Genomic DNA, 19,794 nt, shown 5'->3' on the forward strand with positions numbered 1-19,794 from the left:
TAAGGACCTGATGTTGTCACTGTTGTGGTGAGGTTCGATCCCTGGCCTGGGGACTTCTACATGCTGAGGGCATGGCCAAAAAAAAAAAGCTGAAAGAAATCATGACCAGCATACCTGCATTATAAGAAAAAATTGAGGCATTCCTGCTGTGGTAACAAACTGGACTAGTATCTGTGAGGATGCAGGTTTGTTCCCTGGCCTTTTTCAGTGGGTTAAGGATCCAGTGGTGCCGTGAGCTGTGGTGTAGGTCAGAGTCATGGCTCGGATCCTGAATTGCTGTGGCTGCAGCTCCCATTGGACCCCTACCTGGGGAACTTACATATGCCAGAGATGCAGCCATATAAATGGAAAGAAAACATTGAAAGTTCTTCAAGCAGAAGAAAATGATACCAGATGGAAATCTTCATCTACACAAAGCAACGAAGAGCATGAGCAATGGTAAATACGTGGGTAAATATAAAAGACTTTTCTTATTTTAAATTTCTCTTTAAATGAATGTGTGGGATTTATGGGCTATGCAGGAATAAAACACAGGACAACAATAGCACAAAGGCTGGGAGGTGGGAAATAGACAAAGGAAGGTGCTTACATTGCAAGTAAAGTGGAATAATACTACTTGAAGAAGATAGTTTGTGATCAATTAAAGATACATTCTGTAATCCTAGAAGAACCAAAAAAAAAAAAAAAAAAGTTTTAAAGTGTAGTTTATGGAGTTCCCGTAGTGGCTCAATCTCACTAGCATCTATGAGGACGCAGGTTCAATCCCTGGCCTCGCTCAGTGGGTTAAGGATCCCAAATTGCTGTGGCTGTGGTGTAGGTTGTAGATACGGCTCAGATCCTGTGTTGCTATGGCTGTGGTGAAGCCTGGCAGCAACAGCTCCGATTCGACCCTTATCCTGAGAACCTCCATATGCCTCAGGTGTGGCCCTAAAATAAATAAAGTGTAGCTTAATAAGATAATAAAGAAGATAGGAGTTCCTGTTGTGGCTCAGTGGTTAACAAACCCGACAAATATCCATAAGGACACGGGTTCGATCCCTCGCTTCGCTCAGTGGGTTAAGGATCTGGTGTTGTTGTAGATGTGGTGTAGGCCGGCAGCTACAGCTGCGATTAGACCCCTAGCCTGGGAACCTCCATATGCTGAGGGTGGACCCTAAAAAAGACAACAGCAATAACAACAACAACAACAACAACAATAATAACGATAAAGTAGAGTCAGGGTCACAGGCATCCCCAGGGGCCTGTCAGCTGGCTGCCTGCACTTCGAACTGAGCCCTTGAGTTGGGTCCCCCAGGACAGAGTGGGTGGGAGGGAGTCCCACAGAGCCTCCAGGTGTTTGGGACACAATAAATACTGTCAGAAAAGAGCTTCCTCTCCTGCCACCTTCTGGCAGTCAATCCAGCCTATTTTTAACTCAGGTCTCTGCTTAAGAACTTTTAGCTAAAAGAACCTGCAGCTTCTGAGCTCCCGGGGCGGCCACAGTCTCCCTGGCTTCCCGCTGTCCCAGCCCCAGGAGGCTCAGATGCTCCCACCTGCTCAGCCACCCAGGAGAAGAGGTTGGCTCCCTGAGGGGGTGACTGTGGGCACCCGAGATAGGCGGCCCCTCAGCCCGGGCGCAGATGCGCGAGAGGACCTCTAGGGGGCGCCAGTTTCAAGGGACCGTGGGAACGGCGCCCGCAGGCTTGTCCCAGGAGGGAATGGGACTGTAAACTCGTGCAAGGAGGATGTGTGTGCATAAAGGCGCACTGTGTGGAAAGGGTGTGCGCTGCTGCGCGTGTGAATGTGTTTGTGACTGCTTATGCCACGAAACATAAACAACAGCCTCTGCCCTTTTGATCAGCCGCCCCCTCTGCCGGCCGTCTTTCCTCCTAGTCCGCCAGCCAACTCCCACACGCTAGCTGGCAATCGGCCACCCACCCCTCAAGCCTCTCATTTCTCCAGAAGCCTTCCCTGCCCACAGGCCCAACCAAATGGCTCTTTCACTCTGGGCTGTATACGCAGGGCTTAGCGCGGGGCCTGGGGTGTACTTAGCCCTCAAGCAGCGCGCGAGGAAGCTCCCAAGGCCCCTGTGAGCCCTTTCTAGGGGTCCATTTTTCCCACTATTAAACCAGGTTCTGTCAAGCCTGGAAGAGCACCCAAATGATAGCCCTCACGACACAGAGGGGTGCCAGGGTCACCCTCCCGGCCCAGGGCTGGGCCTAAGAGAGGGGTCAGTGCCCAGAGTGGGTAGTGCTGGTGCCCTGGAAAGTGGTTGTGGGGAGTTCCCGTCGTGGCTCAGTGGTTAATGAATCCAACTAGGAACCATGAGGTTGCGGGCTCGATCCCTGGCCTGGCTGAGTGGGTTAAGGATCCAGCGTTGCGGTGAGTTGTGATGTAGGTTGCAGACATGGCTTGGATCCTGAGTTGCTGTGTCTCTAGCGTAGGCTGTCGGCTACAGCTCTGATTAGACCCCAGCCTGGGACCCTCCATATGCTGAGGGAGCGGCCCTAGGAAAGACATAAAGACGAAAACAAAACAAAACAAACAAACAAAAAAAGTGGGTGTGAGACCATGGCCTCACACAGAGCAGGACTGGCTCTGGTGGTCTCTCCCTGGGTACCGCCCCATTCCCGCTCAGAGTCTGTGTGTATGTGTGAGAGAGAGAGAGAAAGAGAGAGAGAGAGAGAGAGAGAGAGGGAAAGCTTGTCTGAGGTGCAGAGAGGGAGGTCCCTTTCATTTGTCGTCTCCTCCTTGACCAGCTTATGGCCGGGGTGGGAGGTTTGCTGGTGGGGGGGGGAAGAATTGCGGTGGGCATCTGTGTCTAACGCCAGTGTGGACTTCCCTCTGTACGTGTGAATGTGGGCGAGGAGCCCCTACCTTGCCCTGTGTTTGCAGTGTGTCAAGGCACATCCCTGGAGCCCTGGGTCGTCTTAGTGTCCCTTGTGGCTGTTGACGTGACCTGCAGGTTCCAGAGGGTGCGCACGTGGCCCTGCTCTCCTCACCCCGCCCTCTCTCTCTCCCTCTCCCTCCCCTAGACTTTCCCGGACTCCAGACTTTGTCCTTTCGTTTGGCCACTGCCCCTCCCTGCACGAAACCCTGTTTTGTTTTGTTTTGTTTTTTCTTTTTAGGGCCGCACCCGCAGCATATGGAAGTTCCCAGGCTAGGGGTCCAATTGGAGCTATAGCCACTGGCCTACGCCACAGCCACAGCCATGTGGGACTCAAGCCAAGTTTGTGACCTTCACCACAGCTCACAGCAATGCCAGATCCTTAACCCAGTGAGCGAAGCCAGGCATCGAACCCGTGTCCTCATGGATCCTAGTTGGCTTCCTTAACTGCTGAGCCACAAAGGGAACTCCACGAAACCCTGTTTAGTTGGGACGGTCAGCGTGGTCTGTGTTGGCTGCCAGCCTTCAAGTGGGTCACCCTGTGTGGCCCTGGATGTGAGTGTGACTCGGGTGCCTGTGACCCCCTCCACCTGGGTGGGGGCTTGGGTCGGTTGAGTGTGTTAGACAGTGTGACCTTCCAGTGTGTGTGCCTCCCGCCTGTGAAGGTGGGAGTGTGGCTTTGAAGGGTGTTGCACACACACACCTGAATGTGTGTGGAAGCGGCAAGGAGCATGTGTCCAGGGCCTGCCTGAGGGGTGGGGGCGGGGGCAGGGGCGGGGCCACTGGGGGGCTCGCGGTGATCCCTCGACCCAGGGAGGCCCCTTCCACTTCAGCTGTGTAAACAAAGGCCCTGCCTTCCTCTCTGAGGCCCCTTCAACGTTGTCGTCCCCCCATCCCCCCTCTCGGAGCAGGGAGGTTGCCTGTGTGGGGTCGCAAGGTTGTGAGATTATATGAGCGGGTGTGAAATGAAGTGTGCAGGATTGTGTGTGAGCGTGAACCTGAGACCGGAGCATCCCCTGGCCAACACCAGGCTCCCAGGGGCAGGGTGGCAGACCCCAGGCCACTTGAGTTGAACTGATCCCCAGGCCAGTTCTTCTACCCTTTTATAGCCATTCTTGGCGACACAGCCCTGTAATTACCCCGGGGCCAGATGCTGCCGTGAAAGCCAAGAGTGTGACGCCCAAGAGTGTGACGCCGGGGACCCTCTAGAGGAGGGGCTGTATCTCCTGCCAGCACCCCCACCCCCATTCTAGCCAGAGGCCAGAGCTCCCTGGGCTCAGACCTCAGGCCATCATCACAGGTTCTGCCTGAAAATTGCTCTTCCTGCTCTGACCCCAGAGTGCCCTGGGCTGGCCTGGCCCCCGCACATCTGGGCTGTTCCCTGTGTCAGCACTACCCTTGCCCGTCTCCTGTCCAGGGGCTGAGCTACCCAGCCTGTGTGTCCCCACCACTTCCTTCCTGTGTCCCACATGCTAGCCCTCCCTCCACCTAGTTCATGGCTTTCGTCCACACCCCCCCCCATCCGAGTCCATGTCTGCTTGTCCTAGCTCATGCCCTTCCACTCCAAACCCTGTCCTCTCCCAGCCAATGTCACCACATCCAGCCCATGTCACCACCACATCCAGCTCATGACCCATGTCCCCAAGCTCTGCCCATGCCCCCAGATTTGCCAAGTAGGCAGAAGAAGGAGGGCAAGGGAGAGAGTAGCTCCAAGCCGGACAGATGCGTCCCGGGCCCAAGTCCACTCCCAACCCCATAGCATCTGGAACTGAAGGGAGGAAGAGAAAGGGATCCAAGAAATTCTGAAATGGAGGATGTTTCCACTCTGCCCCAAGCTCAAGAACAGGCCCAGCCACCCCCTCATCAAAAAAAAAAAAAACAAAAAACAGGAGTTCCTGTCGTGGCTCAGCAGAAATGAAACGAATCTGACTATCATCCATGGGGACGCAGGTTCAATCCCTGGCCTCTCTCAGTGGGTTAAAGATCCGGAGGTGTCATGAGCTGTGGCATAGGTCACAGATGCTGCTCAGATTTGGTGTGGCTGTGGTTATGGCCTAGGCCAGAGGCGACAGCTCTGCTTTTACCCCTAGGCTGGAAACCTCCATAGGCCATGGGTGTGGCCCTAAAGAGACAAAACAACAACAATGACAATAACAAAAACCCAAACAGATGTAGAGAACGTGGCCAGCCCTGAACCTCACTCCTCCCACCAAAATCTGTGCTGAGTTGTTTGTTGTGGCTTCTTTTTTTCACCCTGGGGAGGGTGGGGAGGGGCCATGTGAGAGTCTGTCTGGCTGTGTCCTGGAGTGTCCCTGGGAGGACCCCCTGGGAATGCCAGCATGCGTTGATAGGACCCCTGCGGAGGCCCTTGAGGAAGCAGCCAGAGCGAGACAAGGAGGAGGAAGCTGATGGTGCTCAGGGTGGGCCAGCTGGCAGCTGGCTTTGCCAGCTCGCAGCCTTGAACTTCCCTAGCCTTAGGGCCCTGTCCTTTGGGGTGGGCACAGCACACTAACTAGCAGGATGTCAGGCCCTGGGGCACCATCTGGCCGCCATCAGCAGATTCTAGGGGCACCCCAGGTACTGAGGTGTGGCAGCAGGAAGGAGGTGGCTTAGCCTGGCTTTCCCTCGTCTTGCTATTGTCCAATCGCCCTCTGCCCCCCTTCCCCCAACATCTTGCTCAGCCCCATGTCCAAAGACACTCGGCATTGTTCTGTGCTCCCCTACCCCCGAGGTCTAGCCTATCTATCAGCAGGTATTGAGTCTGGACCTTCGTGTGCTCCTTCCGTCTCTCCCTGCCACCCCCGCCCTTATTCGCACCTCCAGCCCTTGCCCTCAGGCCACCACTGGCATCATCTTACCTCTCTCTTGGCCAGGACATCCTGAGCTGTGCAGACCTGTGCCACAAAGCAGAGGCCCTGTGCCAGGCAGGGTCAGGGTCATGGTATCTGTGCATCTAAGGGCTGAGCCCTCATCCCCTCCCTCTTACAAAAGCTCTGGGAACTAAAGCCTTGCCTGAGCCGGATCCCAGCGTGACCCCAGAGCTTCCTGAAGCTGGAAATGAAAGAGATCTTGGATGAAGGGTGCTTCCTCCTGAACCCCTACCTGTGGGGGGTTAAGACGTTTCAAAGACCAGACTTCAATTCCTAGGAAGATACAGATCTTTCCTTCTAGGGCATCTCAGGAAACTAGGGAAAAAATGGGGGCTCAACTGAATTCCAGGCCTGGACAGCTAATTGACTGTGGGCAACTCACTTGCTCTCTGAGCCTCAGTTTGCCCACCTGTAAAATGGGGTTCACATTGGTTGCCCCCTCCCCCATCCATTTTTTTCTTTTCAGGGCCACACTGTGGCATATGGAGGTTCCCAAGCTAGGGACCAAATCAGAGGTGTCGCTGCCAGCCTACACCACACCCACAGCATTGAGGGATTTGAGCCACGTCTGTGACCTATACCACAGCTCATGGCAATACTGGATCCTTAACCCACTCAGCGAGGCCAGGGATTAAACCCGTGTCCTTGTGGATGCTAGTCAGTTTAGTTTTTGCCGAGCCACAGCGGGAACTCCCCTCCCCCCACCCCTCCCACCTCACCCCTATCCAGATCTAAGGTCCTTTGATGTCTTTCTCCAGAAACTCTTGAGTGACTTCGGTGGAGGGGGTGACAGGAGGCAATCAGGCTTTGTGGGAAAGGGTTCCAGGTGGTAGTGCAGGTTTCCATGACAGAGTCATGACAGTCAGACCCACTTTGAATGCCAGCCTCCCCAGACACACAGGCTCTTAGACCCTCAAGTTTTGCCTTCTGTGGTCTTGGGAGAGTAAGGCGTTCAAGGGCACGATGCTCACAGTGCCTGGCATACACGGGTGCTCAGTAAATGAGAACTGGCTTGGTTAGTTCCTGCCCCCCAATACCTGGCCCTTTTGTAGTCTTTCTGTTCCTGGATTTTTTTTTTTTTCTTTTTCGCTTTTCATGGCCACACCTGTGGCATATGGAAGTTCCCAGGCTAGGGATCAAATCAGAGCTGCTGCTGCCAGCCTACACCACAGCCACAGCAACATGGGATCTGAGCCACGTCTCTGACCTATGCCACAGCTCAAGGCAACGCCAGATCCTTAACCCACTGAGCAAGGCCAAGGGTTGAACCCGCATTCTCGTGGATACTAGTTGGGTTCATTACTGCTGAGCGGCAACAGGAACTCCCATATATTTTAAATGAAAAAAAAATAAAATTACAAAGAATTATAAAGGAAACCAATTATATTGAAACACAGGTATCAAAACATTTACATTTTTTGCCATAGTAATATATATGCTTCTTTATTAACACATTAAAAACAAGAGCTAACAACTACAGTTATTTCAAAGTAGTGATGAGAGTAAATGATATTTTGAGATAGCTCCAAAAACTGTAACGCGGTCTGAATACAGATGAGTTCGGTTCGTTACAAAGTCACAGGCACTCTTAAAACTACTGTGGCTCGTTGCCCAAGTACATAAGAGAATGTTAAATTTCAGTTACAGGCGAGCGAAAATAAAAGGCATAATTTTTTTCCTATCTAGGTTGACAACCCCCCTGAAATCCATAGACCCCAGTCAAAAATCCTCCGGTTACAGAAGGAAATGGAAAGAAAGGGAGAAAACTGTCATTGACTGAGCCTTATGCTCCCTCTGCCTTTTAATCTCTACACCAACCCCGCGAGAGATGTCTTCTAACCCAAATTTTCAGATGAGATACTTGAGGCTCAGAGAAGTTGAGTGAGCGAGTTACAAAGTCACCCAGACCCTGCTGCTCCCTCCACACAGAGCTGCCTTCTTAGGGGAGCTGAGGCACAGGACTAGGTGTTCATTTGACCCTTTGGCCCCAGAATCCCCTCCCCTCCCCGCACCCTCTGACTTGCAGGGTTTATTTAACCAGTGTACAGGAGGCTGATGATGGCCCCCTGGAAATCACACACACTCAGTTATTTTTATCTCCAGTTTATTTTTTTTAGACTAAGAGCAGAGTATGAAAGTCACAGCCAAAGCACTTGAAAAAGGCCCAGGAGGATGGGTGGGGACCACAGAGGATGGGCAGGGCAAGGGCCTGGGAACTGGGTCCCGGCTCAGGGCTAGAGGGGAAGGGGCGTTGTTGTCTCACGGTCTCCAAAAGTGTCTGTGCGTTGCATAGGTCCTGTCTTCACAGAAGACAAAAGAGGGGCCAGGGGGTCCCCCAGGTGGGGGGGGCCTAGCCTGGTGGGGAAGGGGTCTGAAGCTGGAAGGGGAAGTCGAGGAAGGTCAGGGGGTTGAGGAGGGGGAGGGACTCTGTCCGTCTGTACATTATATATAGAGTTATAGAGTCTGTACATGCCTGCCTGGCACCCCAATGCCCACCCCTTGTCACCCTTGTCCACTACCGGCCCCCCCAGGGGTGTCTACTTGTAAACTTGGATTCAATCCAAACCGCAATCCTGGGAGTGGGAGTTGGGGGAGGAGGACGTGCTTATTGCTGTAAACAGGGGAAGGGGGCAGTGGGTGATGCCACCCCCTTGCCCATCTAGTCCCCTCCCCGTGTTCTGCCCCTGGAGGAGAGTGATGGGGGTGTCTCGCACACTTCAATTTGCTCTCTCTGGGGCACAATGACCTCTCTGGGGGGACAAAGGTGGAGGGCACCAGGGGTCAGAAAAAGGTACCAGGGGGCAGAGTGTCCTGAGCACTGCCCTTTATGGCCCCCTAGTTTGGTACCAAACATTACCAGAGCCACAAAGCCACCGGGGACCCGTGGCTGTCCCTGCACCTGGTCTACTATAGTGCCCTGCGTTTGGGGGGGAGGGGGCAGAAGAGGCGGGCACAGATGTAAGTTGCAGACCCCAGTTCCAGCCATCGGAGGAGGGGGTCTAAGCCCCACGGCTAGGCTTCCCTTGGAGGGGCCAAAGGCTCCCATGCTCAGTCCCAGCCCGGCCCCATCTCTCCCCGCCAAGGGAGGGAGCAGAGCTAGGAGGCCAAGAGTGTCATAAGGAAGAAGGCGATGCCCACCGCCAGGGGCAGGTGTTCCCGCTTGGGGCTGGTCCCGCTGATGCTCTTCTCAAGCTTGGGCACCTGGGGGTTCTCTCCCTCAAAGTCTTCTGTGGATAGATAAATAGACAGACTGGTGAGAGACGGGCTGCGTGCTGGGGCGGGGGCACGAGGCAGCGGCAGCAGCAGTGGAGCGGGGAACGTGACCACCCACAGGGGTCAGAGGGATGGGTGCCCCGCGGGGAAAGACATGCAAGGTGAGCAGGCACCGGGGAGGGGGCTGCGGTTCCAGCAGTGGCCACCAGAGGGCGCTGCGCAGACTCACCCAGCACGTTGATCTTCACATTGGGGCCCATGGTGAACTGGGGGAGAGTGGGGACCGGCTTCTCCCCGGAGTGCGATGCTGCGGGGTGGGGTGCGGGTGGGGAGAGAGGAGGGGAGAGTCAGGGCCAGAATCCCCTCCCCCTGCTACAGCTGGGGAGCGAGTCCCCCTCGCCTGTGCCCTCCATGTCCCCCCACCCCAGGAAGCCAGGGGAGCCCCAAAGCAGGGGAGCTGAGGATGGGTTCGTAGCTGGCAGCCGATGGTACTCACTGGAGGCGCAGCAGACGAACACCTTCATCCTCAGACACTTCCAATGCAGGTTATGGGTGGGCGTGGCTGGGGAGGAGACTGGGCCTGAGTCGCTTTCTCCAGATTTACACCCGTGCCTTCCTCGCTCAGAAACTCCTCCCACTCTCTCCAAACTCCCTCTTGAGCAGTGGCCTTCAGCATCTCCTTTACCCTTTGGGCATTGGGCTTGGTGGCTTCACTGTCAGCCCTAGAAGCCCTTTGGGTCCCACTCCTCAAGAAACGATGACCCCTGAGGTGCCGCACCCGGAATATCCCTCACGGAAACAGTGACTCTGCGTTCCAAACATCGGACTGTCACCCCGTTTCTTAGCCTCACGACTCTGAGCTCGAACCCCGAAGTCCCTAGCCCTCACGCCTCATCCCGGGCATCACTCACTCCCTGCGAGCAAGACCTAGTGCCTGAAGCGTGGGCCCGCCCTCCGGCCCTCGGCCGTCAATCAGACACTCTTAGGCCCCGCCCCGGCCCGCCGCCCGGCGGTCACTCACAGATGTAGTAGTACTCGTGGCCGGCGTGGAACTCGTAGCCCAGCGAGAAGGCGCTGTAGCGCTGGAACTTCTCCGAGAACTTGATGGGGCTATGAGGGGCGTGCGGTCGGTTGCACTCCCAGCGCTTGAAGCCTTGGCTGGCGTTGCAGGTGCGGTAGCCCGCCCGGCTCACCATATACAGCACGTACTGCTCCGCCCCGCCTCCAGGCCCTGGCCCCGCCCCGGGGCCCACCCCTGAGCTGTTGTAGTGAGGGCAGTAAATATCCAGATAATCGTTCACATTCACCTGCACCGTGTAGCCCTCTCGCCGCAGGCTGTGGGGAAAGGAAGCGGGTCAGAGAGAAGAAGCCCAAAGCCAACCCGCTTTCCACCTCACCGCTCCGCAGACCTTCCCTGGGGTCCTCCGAGCCTTCCGGCTTTTCTTCCGAGCGGCCTCTAGTCTCACTCCCTATCTCCATCCTCGGGGCCCTAGTGCCGCCAGTCCCCGCACTATCTTTCCAGGCCCGCTCCTTGTTCTGCTCTTCTCCCAGTGGCCACTAGAGGGGAGCAAAGGCGCATGGAAGCCCAGCCTGCCTCCAAAGGAAAAGAGGCAGGGGGGGAGATGAGTGGAGGGAAGAAGGGAACGTATGCTTTGGTTACCACAGAAACGGCGCAGGCCCCTGCGACTCCCAGACCCAGGCCCGGATTTCCTCCGTCCATCCCCCATAATTCACTAGTGGGGAGGAGGGATAGAAGGAATGGAAGGGAAGTATGAAAGTGAGAGGGATCCCTTGGAGGGATGCACACCCTCCATCGCCTCTCCCAGCATGCTTTCCCGCTCCTGACAGTCCACCCCCAAGGCCAGTCCGACAGGACCTGCCCTCACACATGCATGCATCGAGGCTTCATGCATATACATGCATAAGTTCTATGGCACACGCACAAATATGTCCACCGCCCACTCACAGGCGGCATAGGCAGAAAAGCTAGGTGGTATGTGTGCTGGACCCGCATGCCAGCATTGGTTGACCCCAGCAGCCTCAAGCCCTCTCCCTGCTCTCCCCATACACACACACACACACACACACACACACACACACACACACACACACTGGCACTTGCTCTCTATGGTATGTCTGGCCTCTGTATCCTGAGTCCCACTGACCTCCACCCTGAGGCCACAGACAATTAGGTCCCCAATAACGTGACACCACAGATTAGGGAGCTAAGGAACTCCACACCAAAGCTCCATGTGGTGTCATGCCAACCAGTCAAAACTTCTGTCTCTATACACCTCCCTCCTCAACCTGGGCATCAGTGTCCCTTAATGATGATGGGCAGAGTTGTGGGCATCGTGCCCAGACAAGATGGCTGTGCCTCTTCCTCGCCTGATCCTTCTCTGGGCAAAGAAGCAGATGCTGGGTCCCCTGTAATCCCCACCTGCCTTGCTAGTTTCCATCAAAGTGCTGGGCTTAATGCTCTCCATGGTGTACTGAGTGGTGTGGGATGGGAGGAACATGTGAATGGAGAAAGAAATTCAGAGAAGTAGGCAGGAGTTTCCCCTCATTTCCTTAGTGTAGGAGTGCACACATCTTGGCAGTGAGAGGGAAGTGTGGTGGACACTGGAAGGCGTGGGGTACTTGGTAAAATGTTAAACCACTGGGGTCTCTCGTTCCTGGGAACTCCCCGAGGGGAGAGACTGGCTCCCCATGTCGTGAGGCACCTCCCAGTTCGCCAAACAGTAATTAGATCTATTAGGGAAGCGAGCCTAGTGGCCTCTGCACAGGTGGGGCCTTGAGGGTCCTTCCCCACCTTAGCCTACTCCCTTGGCCTTGCCTGTGCCCCCCTCCTCCCCAAATACTCTCTTCCAAGCTTAGCAGTAAGGCAGAGGTAAGAGATGGTGTTTGAGCACCTCAGTAAGAATGGGCACAGCCTCTTGAGTCATCAGGAATGCCACCAGCCCCACTCAGTTCCCATGGGAGTGATGGGTCACTCTGACTCCTCCCTGGCCCTGGCACTCAGGTGGGCAGGAGTCCTGGCCTGGGGCACTGGGAGCAGGAAAACGGGTTAGACCAGGCCTGGCTCCCAGCCGCCACCCCAGCTTTGCCTCTCTCTCTCCCTGAGCCCCAAGTCTACTGCTCCTCCTCCACAGGCTTTGAGGAGGGGACTCCCCGTGGTAAGGTGCCAGGCTTGGAGCAGCCACACAGCCACACTGGGGCCTCTGTCCTTGAGCCTCACCCAGGTTTCCAGCCCTACGGTGAAGGACATCTCCCTAGGGCACTGCCCAGTTCCCCCACAACACACCCTGCTCCAGCAGGGAGGAAGCCAAAGCCAGAGCCATTCCTGCAGGCATCCCCGTTTCCTCAACGCGGAGGGGACTAGCTTCACAGAAAGATTGCTGGGTGACCACAGTGAGGAGGAGCCACCTCTTACTTATCCCTGGCTAGGTGGTGGGAACAGCCCCTGAAATGCCTCCCCAAGCTGCGCATGTAGGAGAAACAACGGCCTGTGGAACTGACTGTGCCCAGTTGGTATCTGGTGGACAGGGGGCAGAAGGGTCGGGTACCAGGAATCACCAGCCACAATTCCTGGGAGACCCGAGGTGTCTGCTTGGCTTGGGCACTTTAATTGAATCTGTCATCCTCCCAGCCTTGGCAGTGAAGAGGGAGGTGCCTCTAGGCCCCGGCTTAGCTCCCCTGCTAACCCCGCCTTCCCGGCCGCACCTCCCTAACCTAGAGCCGCACCTCCAGCCCCCGCCCTGCCAGATGGGGAGGGCCGGCTGGGATCTGGGGACAGGGTCGTCCCTGCTCTTCAAAGAGTTCTCTATTCTTCCTGACTGCATCCCTTCACTAGCCTCCCACCTCTCCTGCAGAAAGGCGAGTGTCAACACACCCACCTGGAGGGGATGCCCCCTCACCCCGTTATTTCGTCTTTCCCGGCTCTCGACGCCCCCGTTGCGCATTCCGACCCCTCTCTTTCACTCCTTCAGTGCCCCACCTGCTCCAGCCTTGTAGGGTAGGCGGCAGGGGGAGCGGCGAAGGAGCAAACCTCTCCCCTCCGGAGCCATTAGGGCCAGGTAAACAGGGAGGCTAACAAGACCAGGGAGAAGGGAAAGGATCCCATGAGCTCCTGAACTTGTTAAATCCCTGCCCCCACCCCTAGACACCAGGATGCAGAGCTAAGGAAGTGGAGGAAGGATCAAGATATTGGACCCGAGTTCTCCTCGCTTCTAGCGCGCCCCCGAGGCCGCGCGCCGCTCGCTCCAGCAGGCGAGGCCGGACCACGTGTGCGCGGCGTGGGGTCTGCGCGCCCAGGCTGGGGTGGGTGCGTGGCGGGAGCGCTCTTGGGGCGGCGCGTGCACGTCGACACCCCCGCACCCCTCTGGTGCCCTGGGCCTCTGCGCGCTGCTGGACTGAGTCTTGCCAGCCTGGGACTGGGCCTCGGGCTTCTGTGGCCGGCGTCGGGTGGGAGAAAATCAGCGCGCCCCACATCCCCGCCCCTCCTCCCTGCGACAGCGGCGGCGGCGGCGAAGGTTTATTGATCTGCAGCGGCGGAGAAGCGCGAGAGACCCGCCGAAAGCGAGACAGAAATGGAGTGAGAGGAAGACGCACATCGAGTGGGGAGATGAACGGAGACCGGATTCACTGAGAGGGGAAACGGAGTGAGACACAACGACAGAGAGGGATGCAGAAACAGAGAGAGAGAGAGGGAGAGAGATGAGCCTGAGAAGAGAAAGACGCTTGGAGAAAGGGAGAGATAGAGGCGAGACTGATAGACGCAAAGGAGAACGCCGGGGACAGGGAAGGGGTTCAGGGAGACTCGTTGACACAGAGAAAAGAGAGAGAGAAAAGACCGTAGTAGACCCTCAATAAATATTTGTTGAATGAATGTGTGAATGAAGGAGAGATAAGCAACGGAAACATTTCAGAGATAAAGAGACAGGTAGGGAGACAGCTAGAGAAAGATGTTCCTGAGGCTTCTTGAGATAGGGGTGAATACCAACACCCTTGCTCACTTCTGCAAAGAAATGAAGCACAGGCCTGGGCGCATATATTTGGCCATCGGCCGGTCCGGCCCCTATTCAATTCCAGACTCAGGGGACCCCGAGACCTCATACTCTCATGCTTTCCTCCCGTATAGTTCCTCCATCCCTAGTTTCTGGGCCAGGTTGGGAACACAGCTCCCCTATTCCGGAGGACCAAACGGAGGGGCTGAGTGGGGGATAGGGGGCGAGAGCACAGCCGCTGTGCAGGGCACTGCCCCCAGGTCTGTCAAAGAGGCCACCGCACGTGTCCCACCAGCACCCTCCCACGTGACCCTAAAAGGCGGGGTCCCAAGACCCTCTCCACGTGACCCCCAAGGGGCAGAGACCCTCGGCACGTGATGGGGGGGTGGGAGCCAGGAGCCCAGCTCACGTGACGGGGAGGAGGGGGCACGGGAGCCTGTGGCTCGGCCCGGCCCCGCCCCCAGCTCCCTGGCCCTCTCCACTCCCGGCTCCGGAGCACGTCGCTCTCACGATTTATGGGGCCGCGGCTGCCGCAGTGAGGGAGCCGGGGAGCCCGGGCGCAGCGGCAACAAAGGCGGAGGAAGCGAGGCGGGGGCGGCGGCGGCCTCCGGGCCGGGTGCGCACCCCCTCCCATCTCTGCCGGTCCAGACCTGCGGGAGAGCGGGGAAGACAGAAAGGAGGCTCTCGGAACCCGGGCTCCCCCACCCCCTCCCAGGGCTTTCACCTGCGCCCAGGTGTATGCGGGGGAGGGGAACCTGATCAACATTCCCCCTTCCCCCCCACCCCCGCCCTTCCTGCATCCCCCAGGCTCCGGCTTCTCCTAGGAATGTGGGGGTGCCCTGACGGTGGGGAACCCGGGGCCCCTCACCTGTGTGCTCTCCACTCCCTGCCAGACTCTAGCGGGGCGGGGGGCGGACGTGTGAGTCTGGGGGAGGGGGACGAGCTAGATAGAGCAGAGGAATCAGCCCCCAGCGCCCCCCAGAGTTCTCCGAGTCCCGCTCCGGGGGGGGGGGGAGGGGCCGTATCCCCACCCCCGAGGTTTCCATGGGAAGCGAGGGGGGCGTCGTTGGCTCATCCCCACCCCCAGTCTGACACTCCGGGCGCGAGGAGGGAGAGAGGGGGAGGCGCAGAGCCCCAAACAACAAAGAGCAGAGCGGGCGAGCGGCGGCCCCTCCCCCGGGAGGTTGGGGGTCGCGGCCGCCCGGCCCTCCCGGTCCCCTCCCGTGAGGCCTCACTGTTTGCTCCCGAGTCGCCCCTCGGAGTGAGGAGCCAGAAGCAGTGGCGCTGCTGCTGCCTGGGCAGATGTGACAGTGACCCCCATGTCCCCAGGGATCCCCCCCGAACACACAGACACTCGGAGGCGGCCAGGGTGATACACACGGCGCCTCGGCGGGGAGGAGAAGACAAGGGCAGCAAGGACTGAGCAGAATGAGGACCTGACCCCGCAGCCAGCACCCAGCCGCCGCGCCACACACCCCGGGAAACCACACGGCCGCCCTGACACCCGCCCAGACCGCGGCGGCGCCGACAGCCACCCCAGCCCAGACACGGCCGGCCACGCGGACAGCGACCGCAGCCCCCTCCCCGACCCGTCGCCCGCTCCCACCCCTAGACGATCGCCGACGCAGACACACAAATCACACACTCAGACATACACGCACACTGACAGCCGCGCACGCCCGCTCACACTTGGAGCCACACGCCGTCCCCAGCTCGGGCGTGTATGTGCGTGTGTGACACGCCAACATCTCTTTGCCTCCCTTCCTTTCGCCGGTACCCCACGTTCCTATCCTAACCAAACAGCACCTCCAGAGCCCCCCAACTTGGCGACCCAGCTCCAGCTCACCCCAGCCAGGCTTATCCATACAATAAGGGTAACCCATTCACCTTCGTTCCGAGGTGGTGCTTCGTCGGACTCCTTGCCTCAGCTCTGGACCCCACTTTTAAAAGCAAGAGTCCTAGAACCCCTCGAAACCCTCACGGCTGAAAACAGGTCATCTCTGGGGCCCCCAAGTGCGGCGGCCTATCCCCAGCACACTGGTTCTCCCAAACACCAGCCCAGCTGAAGGGGGTTAAGATGGGGGGACTCTCGGGTGGGGGTAAGCTATTCGGGTGTGGAGAGAAGCCAAGGTGGGGCGGGGTGTCCCTGAGCAGCCTCCTCCGCACGGCCCAAGCCCTGGTTACCATACCTTAACAGCCTCTTTCAGACACCCCTCGAGTTTCATAGGCGCCCACAGAGTGTGTCCCCCTCTCCTTCGCCTCCTAGCCCCCAGCTGTAGTCCCCCAGGACTCCCACCCCAGCTTCCCCCAGGACTTCCTGGGCCTCCCCTTCTCACTGACGCGGGACGCACGGGCTCCCTGGGCCCCCGACTCACTGCTGGTTGGAGCTGTTCCAGTACACCGCATGCCGGTTCCCCAGCGCCCCCCCGGGCCCCTGGGCCAGCAGCGGCAGCAGCGGCACGGGCACGAGCAGCAGCAGCAGCAGCAGCGGAGCCGCCGCCATCCCCGGAGCCGCCGCCGCCGCCGCCCCCCGACTGAGCCCCGCTCTCCCGGCTTCTTGCTTCCCAGCTCCCTGCAGCCGCCGCCGCCGCCGCCGCCGCCGGCCCCCGAGCCTTAGGCCACGCCCCCAACCCTTCCCTCCGCCTTCCCGGGCGCGCCCCCGAAGCCCCGCCCCTGGCGCGCTCCCGCCAGGCCCCGCCCCGCTCAGGCCCGGAGCGCGCGCGTGGGAGGTGAGGATAGTGCTGCCCCCTCAGGAACGACTGGAGCGCCTCGGCTCTCTTTCTTAGGTGTAATTTGCTTCTGCTGGTCCTGGGTCTTCTGCTCCCCATTCTGAAGTTCCCAGGCGAAGGATTAGGGAGGCCAAAACAGGGATCTCCATCTCTCCTCGGGAGCATTCATTTCTGGGATGGGGTGAAGGAGAATTGAAAAGAAGCGGGGGGTCTATCACCCCTTAACAAGAACTAGAACTCCCTCTTTTCTGAACAACGGGTCCTCTACTCTCTCCATGCCCCTCTTCCCAGGTGCATGAGGAGTCAGGTGGGTTCTAGAGGGTGGCAGAGAAGCCCCCTGCTGCCACCAAGGACCAGACAGCTGTTGACCTGAAGCCCCAGCTTCTTTTTCTCCGAGGTAGTGTAGAGGAGCCCAGCCCTCTAGAATGTCGATACTGGGGGCTGGAAGGGCCCTTGGCAGTCTAGGGCCCAAGGCAGAGGAGGGACCAAGGAGAGAGTCAGCCAGAGTGAAACAGGCTTTCCTGGGACACCTACAAAGGATTCTTCAGCCATACTCAACCAGGGCCCCCTCCCAGCGCAGCCAACAGTGTCCCCAGGCGTTCTCACTCCTCCTCTCACAGACTCTGACCAGAGAGCAGAGGGTAGAGCGCCCTGTGTTCCAGCTCTCACCATAGTCATTGTCCTCACAGTGACGTCCAGGCACAGACATTACACACACACGTTCAGGAGAAAAGGCACAGACACCAGAGGCAGAGAATGTAGAAACACAGGTATTTTGGAGTCCCCTGGAGGTGCAGCCGGGTAAGGATCTAGCGTCGTCACTAAAGTGGCACAGGTTCGATCCCTGGCCATGAGGGTGCAGCCGAAAAACAAAAGCTAAAAGAAAAAGAAGAAAGAAAGAAAGAAGAGAAAGAAAGGAAGAAAAAAGAAGCACACAGGCGTTTGACACAGACATACAGACACACAGATAACCCGGTGCTGTCAGATGACTGGAGATCTGTAGAAACCCAAGGATGAGGCACACAGAGACATAGGCGCACACACCCAGACACACGCACACACAGTGACTCACACACAAGCCCATGCACACCCTCTGACACACACGGGACTGTGCGCTCCCCCTTCTTTTCCTATGAAGTAGAAATTGAGGAAAAGGGTCTAGAATTCAGACCCGGGAGGTGTCCACACTTCATCCCCCTTTTTGGAGAGGCTCAGACCAAGAGCTACCAGGCGGACCAGATCTTGGACCAGACTCTCAGAACCCAATCCAACCACCGGTGCCCAGGGTGACAGGCATGATGCTCCCTTGTTCACACTGCAGGAGAGAGGACACACGGGCACCCTTTGTCTGCTCATTGTTGGCAGGACAGCGGTCCTGACCAACAGTTGGTCTCAGGTGCTGGGTTTGGGGGAGGGGCAGTGCCGTCCAGAATAGGCCCCGTGCCCAGCTGCTGCCAGGCAAGAGCAGGCTCTGCCCTCCCTGGGCTTCTCTCCACCCCAGGAGATCTCCGTTCCCTTCTCAGGAGCCAGAAAATAAATTAGGCCCCTTGGGGTGGGAATGGGGGACATTGCAAACAGCTCTCCCTCCCCTCAGACTCTCCCAGGGAGATTTGTTTCGCCCAAATGATGCTGACCTGCCTACTCCAGATGCTGCAGATCCCAGCCTCCTCCCCGCCTACCCACATCTCTGCTCTGTAAAGGGAGGCTTCTCTCTGTAGGGCCCATTGCTGGCAGAGAGGCTGTCCATATTCACAGGAAGTGGGAGCCTACTGGTTTGATCTAGGACTTTAAATTCCATTTTAGAAACCCTGTTTATAGAATCTGGGTCCCGCTTAAGGATTTGGGCCCTTTTCTGTAGGGCCCTGATACTCCTCTTTTTTTTTTTTTTTTTTTTTCGCTTTTTAGGGCCACACTTGCAGCATATGGAGGTTCCCAGGCTAGCGGTCCAATCGGAGCTGTAGCTGCCAGCCTCCACCACAGCCATGCAGGATCTGAGCTGCGTCTGTGACCTACACCACAGCTCACAGCAATGTTGGATCCTTAACCCCCTGAGCGAGGCCAGGGATCAAACCCGCACCTTCATGGTTCCTGGTTCCTAGTCGGATTCTTTTCCGCTGTGCCACGACGGGAACTCCGATATTCCTCTTTTGAATCTAGCCCTCCCATTTGCTCCCCACAGTAATAGCTGAGCCCTTCTGTCTAGAATCTGGAGCCCTCTCTCCAGGATTTAAGCAGCTCTCTGGGGTCTAAGCCTCTGATTTTCAAGTTCCGAGGCAGCTCTCTGTAGGGCCGAGGCTTCTGTCCATGGGCTCGGGTGTTCTATCTGGGCCTCTATCCAAATCAGCTGCTGGCTGATTTGTGCTTTTGTGGGAATTAGAAAAACCAGCCCTCTCTGCAGACCCAGTCCCTAGGGTGCATCTCTTGGCAAGTGATGTCTTTGCAAAAAAAAAACAAAGGTGCTGCTTCCTTCGGTGAGAGGTGGCCCTTGGGTGTCCCTGTCTTAGTGAGGGAGCTGGGGCTGATAGCCTGTCCTACTCTCTGGGTGGCTCCTTTGTGCCATGTACAAATAGCAACATGCCAACCAGATGTGGTAATTCTGATTAAAGGACATGTATTTCCACCTATGTGCTTAGGCCTGTCAACAGGCCTCTATTCATGAGGTCTGGGCTTCTCTAGGGATTGGGTCTCTGTGTGTAAGATCTGGGCCACTGTCCACATGTTGGGACCTGATCTGAACCTTAGGCCTTTTTCTGTGGCATCTGGGTTGTGAAAGGACCTCCATCAATGAGGTCTAGGCCTCTGTTTGTAACTGTAACTCACATCTTTCCACCATAAGATGTATATTTTGCATTTGTAATATAGTACACACGCACGCATGCACGCACGCATGCATGAATGCACACTCATTCAAATAACTGAGTTCCCATCGTGGCTCTGTGGTTAACGAACAGTGAGGATGTGGGTTCAATCCCTGGCTTCGCTCAGTGGGCTAAGGAGCTGGCGTTGCTGTGGCTGTGGTGCAGGCAGACAGCTGCAGCTCCAGTTGGACCCCTAGCCTGGGAACCTCCATATGCTGTGGGTACAGCCCTAAAAAGACAAAAAAAAAAAAA

The 19,794-nt window shown here is 57.3% G+C and overlaps 1 protein-coding gene across 2 annotated transcripts; it reads right to left on the reverse strand.

Moving 5' to 3' along the window:
- Window positions 1-7,823: 7,823 nt before the first annotated feature.
- EFNA3 (ephrin A3) lies at window positions 7,824-16,491 on the reverse strand. Of its 2 annotated transcripts, XM_013997020.3 has the most exons (5): window positions 16,331-16,491; window positions 9,971-10,284; window positions 9,446-9,511; window positions 9,179-9,256; window positions 7,824-8,963 (listed from the first exon to the last, which is right to left on the reverse strand). In XM_013997020.3, the coding sequence occupies exons 1-5, from the start codon at window positions 16,456-16,458 to the stop codon at window positions 8,833-8,835; spliced, it is 717 nt and encodes a 238-aa protein (XP_013852474.3). In that variant the 5' UTR covers window positions 16,459-16,491; the 3' UTR covers window positions 7,824-8,832. The 2 variants fall into 2 exon arrangements, with proteins under 2 accessions (XP_013852474.3, XP_084877414.1); XM_085021288.1 differs by lacking the exon at window positions 9,179-9,256.
- Between the last annotated feature and the right edge of the window lie 3,303 nt (window positions 16,492-19,794).

Source organism: Sus scrofa, chromosome 4 (assembly GCF_054392235.1).
Source record: "Sus scrofa isolate SSC_HxYL_T2T_F1_AM1 chromosome 4, Sscrofa_HxYL_maternal_Yorkshire_Landrace_v2.0, whole genome shotgun sequence".
NCBI lineage: Eukaryota > Metazoa > Chordata > Mammalia > Artiodactyla > Suidae > Sus > Sus scrofa.

What these genes read in the sequence shown, in the direction of transcription:
- EFNA3 (XM_013997020.3), bottom strand. Translation starts at nt 16,458, where the DNA reads ATGGCGGCGGCTCCGCTGCTGCTGCTGCTGCTGCTCGTGCCCGTGCCG. An exon ending in CCACGAGTACTACTACATCT is followed by an intron (nt 9,512 to 9,970) that starts GTGAGTGACCGC and finishes TCTCCTCCCCAG; the next exon opens with CCACGCCCACCCATAACCTG. An exon ending in TGTGAAGATCAACGTGCTGG is followed by an intron (nt 8,964 to 9,178) that starts GTGAGTCTGCGC and finishes ATCTATCCACAG; the next exon opens with AAGACTTTGAGGGAGAGAAC.